The 10737-nt window shown below is 39.6% G+C and overlaps 1 protein-coding gene across 1 annotated transcript; it reads right to left on the reverse strand.

Moving 5' to 3' along the window:
* Nucleotides 1–825: 825 nt before the first annotated feature.
* On the reverse strand, nt 826–10407 carry ipcef1 (interaction protein for cytohesin exchange factors 1). The gene is made up of 10 exons (XM_072686836.1): nt 10295–10407; nt 9528–9697; nt 8858–8931; nt 6002–6073; nt 5275–5336; nt 4990–5087; nt 3349–3550; nt 2668–2849; nt 1770–1990; nt 826–1549 (listed from the first exon to the last, which is right to left on the reverse strand). The coding sequence occupies exons 2-10, from the start codon at nt 9684–9686 to the stop codon at nt 1507–1509; spliced, it is 1113 nt and encodes a 370-aa protein (XP_072542937.1). The 5' UTR covers nt 9687–9697; nt 10295–10407; the 3' UTR covers nt 826–1506.
* Nucleotides 10408–10737: the final 330 nt, after the last annotated feature.

Consider the following 10737-nt stretch of genomic DNA (forward strand, 5'->3'; position numbering starts at 1 on the left):
GATAAATATGAAATACAAAAATGTAATGATCTTTTAATTTGGGCTTGGTGTGTTGAAGTTAATTGTTATTTGATCAGTTTCTCTGCTTTCCCTTTGCAATTCCAAATATTAATAGTTCAATATTCATGATCCCATCAAGGGAAACACAAGTGTGCGTGGACCACTCTTAATAAAAAACCCAGGCTTCGATGTTTCCACCTCTGTGCTTTACACTACCCTCAGTGCTGTCCTGCTGGAAGTCTTCTGCAGGCTCTCTCAACACAAAGGACTGGTTTTCCAGACAGGGATTAAGCCTAGTCCTAGACAAAATTTGACTTTTATTAAAGAACCAGAATTCAAAATGCTCTGCAGTCCAAGACTAGGCTTAATACTGGTCTGGGAAACCGGTGGTTCAATGTTGTATGAAAATTTTTTTTTTCCCCAAAATACATTTTGTTAAACATTTAATGAGGGAACCTAAAACGCTTTCAGATCTTCCAGTGGTTAAATGGTGTCCAAATGCTTTTTGGGGCCACTACAAAAAAAACACACATTTTTATATTTATATACACAGTTTATATAACAGTGTATACTACTACTACTACTACTACTACTACTAAAAATAATAATAATACTAATAATTTAAGTAATTAATAAGTTCAGGAACTCCAGCATGATTGTTAGAAATACACTTTAAGTCAATTGCTTCTCAAAATGATCGTAAATAAGGCATCAGGCAGATTATTCATTATCACTGGGTGTAATAATTTTGTTTTGTAGATTTGAGGTATTAAACTCTTCACACATTTGGTTCCATTCACCACCAGTGTTAGTAGAAATGACACTAACATCTTTCAGACATTCACATAGATCACAATATAAGGTTATAACTGGATTATTTAATATTTGTCATCAGCAGATAATATTTATTTTACACAATGACAGGCATTTAAAAGACAAACTAAAAAAAGTCAACAAAACCAGCAGAATCATCCACATACATTATAGCAACATACTGAATATAATACACCAAGTATTTATTCACAGTAGTAAAACACATATTTAAAATTCTAAAAACAGAAATGCATTTTTTCTCTGCCAGTTATGTTTCATAAGAATTCCACTCATCCCACTGCCTGTCACACATTTACTGTCCAAAAGGCTAAACCGTTTTTTTAAGCATGACTGTCAACCAACGCAAGTCTGCTAGGCCTGGAGTTTAATTTTCTTATACACAACACAAATAATGCCCATGTCCATGTCTCAAACACAACTGTGCATTCACAAGTACAGCAGAAGATTTGTGAAGGTGACCGTGATGAAGTGTTTTTCTGAAATTAGCATTTAATGATAGGTAGCATGTGTATCTCCTTATAGGACTTGAGTGCAGGATGGCTTACGCTGCTCTGAATCTGAACTGCAAAGTGTAGCATTTAAATATCTATTGGGATAAAGTAAATAATCAGTGATATTTCAATTCTCAAGTGTGAACGCCCAGCGAAGATTTTTTTCAGCATCCACACAATCTCAATACTGCCATCTGCTGTCTGCCTCGGACCACATCTCCAACCTTTAAGACCAAGCAGGGATCACTTAATACTTGAGCCCCAAATAACTTTACTTAATAAATAAATAGAGGACCTGTATAAAGACACTTTCAAGAGCAACACTCAAAAACAACAAATCTGTAAGAAGCTCAAATATAACTTAAAATGCAAATGTTAAAATGGTCCTTATAGCAAAGGCAGCTGTTAAAATTCAGCCACCATCCAGAATGTCTTTGCACTCACAGACTGGTCTCTGCGAATACAGCTGGAGAGGAGCACTGGGGATGTGTCTGAACGGGCAGGTCGACCTGTGGGGTTTGGGGTGTTTCCTCTGCAGTTTGAACCTTCTGACTGATGTCCTCCAGCAAGAGCACATTAGCACTCCTCCACTGACGGTATTTACTTGCGTCCAAAGCAGAATCAGCCAGAACCTGCTCTATAGCCAGCAGGTCAGCCTCTTTGGCCTGGAAAACAACACACAGAAAGCTCAGAACACTCCACCTTTCTTGAAACCTTAAAGGGTCCATATTCATATTTTCATCAAATTAGCCCCCCCAATTACAGTCCATTTACAATACTGGATTGTATGATTCATTTAATTTATTTATACATTTAGCTTTTATTTATAGATTTATTTTTTTTTATTTTTTTGTTTGTGGTCACCTCTTCTAATGAATGCCCTCAGCTACTTTAAGTTGCACCCATTGCTGACACAGATGTGCAAACGCACACACACAGCTTGTCTAGTCCCTGTAGAGAAGCACTGCCAATACAATATGACTCTCTGGAGCAGATACACATAAACCTATTAGCACCATGTCTTAAGCCAGGCAAATGCAATAGGTGTATAAAGCCCCCCCAGCAATGAGCTGTGGAGCAGTGTTCTCTGGAATGATGGTTTCATTCAATACTTTTGGGTTGCCTCACTAATACTCTTGTCGTGGAATGCAATCAAATCCCCACAGCAATGCTCCAAAAACTAGTAGCAGGCCATCCATGGACAGTAGAGACAGTTAGCCTAAAGCAGAACACACTTTATTTTGATTTCGGAAATGAAACCTTAGGACTTAAAAGAGAGCAATAAAGGAGAGTCACTTATATATACTCCAATAAAGGAGTGGGTCACTTTTTCTAGTCCTACCTTTAAAGTGCTGTTAAGTGTCCTGACCAGGTGCAATTTCTCATTGATGGTGTCATTTTTGCAGCGTCTAATAAAGGATGACCTGTAATCCCGCTTGGATAAAGGCTGCAATGCACCACACGGCGTCAGGCTGGCATGTTTGAGGTCAAAATACAGCATCTCCAGCTCATCAGTTGGAGGACCTGCAGCAATAGGACTACAGTTGGGTCATATTTTAAAACGCATATTTATGGTCAGAAAAAGTGCTTTTCTGACCATAACCAATACCTACTTCTTGCTAAAACTCTCAAACCCTCTTTCAGTCTGCTTCTTGTCTCATTTAAAAAATGATGCAATTATGATAACTTCATATTAAAAGCAGAATCAGATTCTGAGTGCAATGTCGTCGCTGTCCAATGCAAAACATGCATCTCCAAAATGATTACTTTACAGAAGGGAAACATGTTAACTTTAAATTGAAGTCAATGTAAAATAAAAGCTTATTCTAAATCTTCAAACAATAGAAGACACTACAAAAAACGGACAAAAATGGACATGCATGTTTTTCATTGGACAGCAGGGGTATGCACTTTGTTAAGTACAGCGTTTCTGATCTTAAAGCTGAGCAGGAATAAGGTCAGTTGTTCAGGACACACTCAAAAACAAGCAGGTAAACAGTAACAGCGGACAGTGGTCACTCACGTTCATCACCGTGGTAGTCCTGCAGGCGACCTGGTCCACTTTCCCCAGTGATGGACACCTGAAGGTTGTGTGAGTCAGAACTGAGCTCCAGCCACGACTCTGTGTCTGAACTTGCACACTCTGTACTGTTACACACAGGTGACACCAGGGGAAGCATCACAGGACATGGAGACGAACAGGAGCGTGGCGGAGGGAGACAGCCCTGCACAACACAGACAGACAGACAGTTTATCTGAAATCGTCAATTCTAATGCACTGAAATGGAATGTTTGACTTGATTACTACTACTACTACTAATAATAATAATATTTTAAAAAGTCTCAAAAAAGATGATTTTAAAAGTGCAAACACTAAATGAAACACATCTGTTTCAAAAGTGTCATTGCATAATCATTTAGGTGTATAGGCACCTGGCCATTTTGGGATATAGCCATTACCATCATCTGGTAGATATTGTTTTATGATTGTTTTAGTTATTAGCATTACATTTAGATTTTACACAGTAAATAAAATGTTTACAGTGTTCCTATCGCCACCCCCATAAAGAAACCAGAGTTGGCAAGTTTCTCTGCAGTGAACCATTTTACACCAAACCATTGAAAAAGCAGTGGGATCTTTCAAATCTATCTGCACAGCCCTGTCAATCATACACTATTCAAAGTGCTACATACACATAATCAAATAAAAAAAATAATGCTGGTTTCCCCAACAAGGATTATGTCTAGTCATGTACTAGATTTTAATCTCAACTGCAAATCTCCACTCAAAATGCTGTGATCTCGCCTTTAAGAGTAAAACTGAAATCAACTAGTCGAGAAAGTGAGCCTATGCCAAGACAAGAAATCTCACCCTCACTCACAGAGGAACCACAAAAGAGTGCAAACTAAGCAAACTGCACAAACAACCAGAGAAACGCGTTTCAGTTTTGTGTTCCGGATACAGTTTGCTTAACCCCTGAAGGAGGTCTGTCAGACACTTTTAAGGTGGTTTGACCTGCCTTGACATTTTTATAAATATTTCACCTGCCTAAAAACACTAATCCCATAGGGCTATTAGGTTTTTTTATTGCATAAATCAACTCTAAACACACACTTTTCAAGATTACAGCAGTATTTTTCAGCTTACTCTCTGCTAATCTGCTGCATCTGTAATTTAGAGACTAATCTTGTTTCCCCTGTACGTACAAAAAAAAAAAAAAAGAAGCAACTAGTTACATTTTAGAGCAAGATAATGTACACCATTAATTGTACAATTAGACAGCTCTTTCTTGACCTTGTCAAAGCTGGATCATTGCACAGCAGTGTTTACTGCACAAATCTTTAGTTTTTGTAGAACAGGAGTTAACATGCCAATCAGACCAATTTTCTCCCTAGACAAAACCTTTAATACTTTACATGAACTTTTCTAACAGTCAAAAGACCCTCATGCATGAATGCTTGTGTGGGGTTCCTCTTTTCCAGTAATGAATACAAATGTGATAAGCTGAAGTCTGAGTTAAAGACTGCTACACACCTTTATACTGAACTGTGGGTTTCCTAAATTATTCCAACTGCAAACTAATCACTAAACTGATGCATGGGAAACACACTAAGTGTCAAAGTGCAGAAAGGACTTATCCAAACTGTGTACGACACTACTCACATTGATGGAGCTGGCGGTGAGCTGCTCAGCGTACTGCGCGCACGTTTCTGCCGTATCTTCCTCCTCATCCTCATCATCACTGGCTTCACTGTAACACTCTGAACATGCGCACACACACACACACACACACACACACACACACACACACACACACACACACACACACACACACACACACACACACACACACACACACACACAACAGTGGAATCTGAAGTAAGTGTTGGGACCAAATAACTATGGTTGCGTGTGTGTTTATTTATACAATATGGTGGGTATCTTTACCTTCACCAGCAGTTTCTGTGAGCACCTGCTTGCTGGCAGCTGCGGTCATCTTACTCAACCACCTGATTTACAGAATAAATACATTTTAAAAAAGCAGTTTAAGCGCATGAAGACACTTCTGAGTGAACAAGAGAAACAGTATCACCAGTGGACAAAATAGAACACACCTGCACACCGCGTGAAGCCAGTAATCAGTGTCTGTGAACCCCCACCCACCCCCCACCCTCACAAGCCATCTTGAAACGAGAAACTAGATGTAGCACTAGATCATACATGACCCCATTAAAAGTCCGGAATATTTTATAGAATTCAAAGGCAATTTTGTTACAGATATCCTTCCATTCCCCTTTCACTCTTGCAGAACTACACGCAACACAAGCCAGGAAATGAATCACCCGAATTTAGCTGATTTATCACAGTGTACAAGTGGGCTATAAACCTCTAAACCCCAACAGTAACTGATATTACCCTGCTTTAGCTGATTTAATCAGTGTCATAAGCTAAAAGTGTGTCATTTATATCCTAATTAACACTATTCAACTATCCCAACCAACCATTTACCATTTATGACGGAAGCAGATTATAAAGCATGATTATTTACACTAGGCTATAACACTGCAGAGCTAAAACAGTCATGCATCACAGAATGTATGAGCCATAAGCGTGTGTGAGACCGCAAAGAGACACACATTCAGAGTGTTTTCCACTTCTGCTTTTTCACACTCACTTGTGCATGTCTTTCGTGTTTTCAGCTGCAAAGAAGAGAGTCACAACCTGCGGGTGGCTGGCCTTTATCGCACTGGAAAGAAAAAAAAAAAAAAAAAAAGTGTGTGAGGTCAGCATCTACTAAACATGATATTACAGTTTAGAAGTGCTTTTTTAAAGCATCAGGAAAGTTATTCAAAACATGCTAATACGGTATATTCAGACTACACTACTACACTGGTGAAGTACAGAGAGGACTATGCTAGTACAGTATAGACAGTGCAATAGTCTATAGTCTAATAGTCTAGTAACTACCATTATGCAACAGACAACAGGCATGTTCATCCATGCCTCTTATATTCTATTCATTGTTAGCCACGTAAGAATGACTGGTCACAATAATATTTTCATATCTAAAAAGTAATAAATAACAGATTTGAACATTATGCATTTTATACAGATGCACCAGATAAGAGCGATATAAGCCAGCTCCGTGTGCAAAGGAAGTGTGAGCATGTGTGAGCGCTGAATTTAAAAAAATGTGTTCACCAGACCATTTCCTGTGTCTGGGGGAGGAGGCGACAGCATGCTATTAGAGCAGATGCTTAACCACGCTGAGATCAACTCGCACGTCTGTTTGCCTCTTTCTTTACATGAAGTACAGTGACCTCAGCTAGGCATGCTGTTAAAACAGAACTACTGTGTGGCAGCACCAATGTTTCCATTATTAGGTGTTGACACAGTAAATTGCATGTATGCTGATAAAACACAGCAACATATGCTCATAAAGCACATACGGACTACACTGATAAAATACACAGACTAGGCTAGTACAGAATGTGTCAGCCATTACATTATAACCACCTCCTTAAATCCTTGTTTCTATACTCCCTATCCGTTAGATCAGCTTAATTTACCAGATAGGAGCACTTTGCTGTTCTGTAATTACAGACAGTAGTTTCTTTGTTGGCTTTCTTTCATCCTGTTCTTCAATGGTCAGGAACCCACAGGACCACCACAGAGTAGGTGTTAAGTGGGTGGTGCAGAGCACTGCAGAGACACCGACATAGTGGTGGTGTGTAAGTGTGCGTTGCGCTGGTACGAATGAATCAGACACAGCAGTGCAGTTATCACTCTTATAGATACTCCTACCTAGCTAGTCCGCCTTGTAGATGTAAAGTCAGAGACAGAAGCTCATGCTGCTACACAGTTTGTGATGGCCATCCTCTAGCCCACAGGACTCTGCCCACAGGACTCTGCCCACAGGACTCTGCCCACAGGACTCTGCCCACAGGACTCTGCCCACAGGACTCTGCCCACAGGACTCTGCCCACAGGACTCTGCCCACAGGACTCTGCCCACAGGACTCTGGTTGCTGGATGTTTCTGTGTGGTGGACTATTATCACACTACCTGCCCTGTAGTGGTCCTGGCCATTGAAGAAAGGAGGCTAACAAAGTATGCAGAGAAAAAGATGAACAACACACTAATTCTAGAACTATTAAGCGCTCCTATAGTTTGTGGAGATGGTATAATGGACAATGAGTGAAGACACAAGGAGGTGGTGTTTATGTTATGGCTGATCAGTGTAGTACATACTGTATATACTATAATGACAAACTGTGATAGTAAATCTATATTAGACTATGCAAAGTTAAATGTGGATGCTGGACACAGATATGCTGGTAAAGCACTGACAGATGCTACTGGTACAGATCAACTAGTAATCAACAAGTAGATTATGCAGAGAAATAAATATACAACTATGCTAGTAATGTGTATATAGACTCTGAGTATAAAGTACAGACTATTTTGGCAAATTAACATGACTAATAACTATCATGGCAATATTGGGCTTTGAATTATTTCTGGGATCAACATCCATCTTTATACTGTATATATACAGTGTTTATTTCAAAGTTTTTGTTAGTGATGATTGACTAAAGCTGGTAGCTTCTCTGGGCCCACATGAGAAGTATTTGTTTGAGAAATAAATTCAGAAATGCTTACTGAAAGTCAGAAATATCTACTGGAACCTTTTCCAAACAACTGGATTTTCAACTGTACGCAAGTATAAATTACTGGGAAGTGTAGCCACTTGACCATGGTCTGAAAGAAGACCCAAAGAGAACACAATAACCACCAAGGCACCGGCCAGCCATAAAACGGAAATTGCTTGAACGCCAGTTTTACATCAGCATGAACTGAGGGGCGGCCCTCCAAGAAAGAATCCCCTGCTACAAAATGACACCTTCAAACTCGACCACATGGTTAAAGAAAGTGCCTTCTGGAGGAAGAGTGGTGTTGTTTGGCTACAATAATCAGAGGTATGTTTTCAAGATTAAACGTGAGGCATTCAGCCCAAAGAACACTGTACCAACAGTTAAGCATGGTGGTGGAAGTATTTTGCTAGTAATGTTACACTGTAACTGGCAGAGTAAAGTGCATGGAATAATGAAGGAGGACTACCACATAATTCTTCAACATAACCTCAAACTCCATCAGCTAGACACTTAAAACCTGGATGCCACTGGCTTGTCCAACAGGACAGTGACCCCAAGGGTCATTGTGGAATAAAGTACATATAGTACAGTTGCTGAAGTATGACGGTAAAGTACATGTTAATGCACACAGAGTATACACATAGATTATGCTATTAAAGTCTATATAGACCACACTGGTAAATTAAACCTAGACTACCAATTCAGGGAAGTTACATCTAGACTACACTGGACAATCTAGACTATGCTGGGAAAGTAAATTTAGACTATGCTGGTAAGATAAAAATAGACTATGCTAAAAAGGTACAGCAAGCACAGGAATTCAGGACACCACACACATACTAGATTGCATAATCAAAGAAAGGAAATAATACCCACAACTTCCTTCTGCACTCCTGTGCCTGGCCCAGTGTGAAGTCTTTCAGGTTGATGTAGCCCTCTGCCTTCTCGTCCTGGTAGGAGATGGAGAAGTGATGCAAAAGACAGTGGACGTCTGAGGCTTTGCAGTATTTTGCACAGTGGTTTTTAAATGCGCTCTGATTGGATTTCGTGTTTTAAACTGGATTAACTCTCAAAAATGTCTTTGATCTTTAATCTAATTCATAATCAAAGAATGATTAATCACTTTTTATCAACAGGCTGGGATGGTTTTCTTATGCTAATTACTTATTGTGCTAGCTGCAAGGTCAGGAGTTTAGGACATCAACACACTCAATGAAGACTCTTTGTTAACTATGTAAAATGCATCGTTTTACAACAGTCTATTATACTCAGAAGATGATAACAACAACAATATACAACTGCTGGTTACAACCTCACTATTTGTCTGCACCACAATACCTATGGTCAAGTCGCTGACCACTTGTTGCTAAGTAGCAGCATCTTTGCTTCATTTTACTTTTTTAAGCAGATGAAACTGCTAACAACTCAGTATATATTTGCATTAATCTTCAGGATTACTGGACTTATTTCCTAAAGAATTAAAACTAAATTAGTCTCATGGAAAAGAGTTACACCTCAACACAATTAGAAGAGACCCAATACTCACCGTTACACATGCGTACCAATACACAGAGTTTTCCTTCAGCACAAACCAGTATTTCTTCCATTTATGCCCCAGGAAGCCCCTGTTCTCTCTCTTTTTGTACAGCCAGCCCTGACAGTCCACCTGTCCAAGGTCCTTCACAGACACCCTTCTCCGACTCATCGCAACATTTTCTACAGGACATGAGAACACATGTATGAGTATTTATATCTATACCCAATATATTTAAGTATACACTATATATTGAAGCTGTCATGCAAAAATTGTATCTCTACTTTAAAAAAACACTGAAGAAAAAAAACTAACAAACAGCCATTAAAAGAGGAGAAAACATTTTTGAAAAACAGTACTTTAGGAGTACTTTCCACTGTTTATTTGGATTCAAATATTTGGAGTTTTTGGTATTTGGAGTGTATAGCGCTTTTTACAACTGGCTTTGTCACAAAGCAGCTTTACAGGCATCCAGTAATTCAACAAATCATAAAACAAACATAAAGACAGAGGTGACCATGGCAAGGAAAAACTCCCTTTGGGCTGGAGGAAGAAACCTTGGGAGGAACCAAGACTCACGAGGGGAACCCATCCTCCTCTGGTCAGAACTATGTATAAATTATTGATTAAAAGACAGAATAATGCACAAAAATCTAGAACATCAAAGGTTCACCATTGTGTTTACAATATGAGGTCTCCCACGATCACAACACACAGCAATATCATTTAAATATCGCAATATAACTGGCGTTTAAGCGTGTAGGGTTTGATGTGCTTACCTTGACACCTCACACTGGGAAAGTCTTGCAGAGGAATCTCGAGTTGAGGAGAGAGGAGAGTAAAGGCAAACAGACTTTAAAACAGAGCAACACAGCCATCAGCCCACACAACTCACACACAGACAAGCACAATGGCATCGACTGCAGTTCAAGAGCGCACACACCACAAATACACACACACTTCCCCTCCCACAAGTCACACACATACACACACGCATGCATATGCACCCACAAAGTGTCAAAGCTGCAGCCATTCTGGACCCTCAAACGTACACCCCTAACCCCTGCCATCTAATGTAGCTGAGCAGCTATGGAAGCTCATGTACACTTTAGCAGTGAGCACAGTGCCAATTAGTGTAAGCTTCCATTACACCCATAGCTCCAGTGCAAAACTAAAAAAGCCTCAGACACCAAACACGTCTTAACTGACAGACTGACTGCAT

The sequence above is a fragment of the Salminus brasiliensis genome, chromosome 1, assembly GCF_030463535.1.
Source record: "Salminus brasiliensis chromosome 1, fSalBra1.hap2, whole genome shotgun sequence".
Taxonomy (NCBI): domain Eukaryota; kingdom Metazoa; phylum Chordata; class Actinopteri; order Characiformes; family Bryconidae; genus Salminus; species Salminus brasiliensis.

What these genes read in the sequence shown, in the direction of transcription:
- ipcef1 (XM_072686836.1), bottom strand. Translation starts at nt 9,686, where the DNA reads ATGAGTCGGAGAAGGGTGTCTGTGAAGGACCTTGGACAGGTGGACTGT. An exon ending in TCACCGCCAGCTCCATCAAT is followed by an intron (nt 3,551 to 4,989) that starts GTGAGTAGTGTC and finishes TGTGTTGTGCAG; the next exon opens with GGCTGTCTCCCTCCGCCACG. An exon ending in GTATTCGCAGAGACCAGTCT is followed by an intron (nt 1,550 to 1,769) that starts GTGAGTGCAAAG and finishes TTGGTCTTAAAG; the next exon opens with GTTGGAGATGTGGTCCGAGG.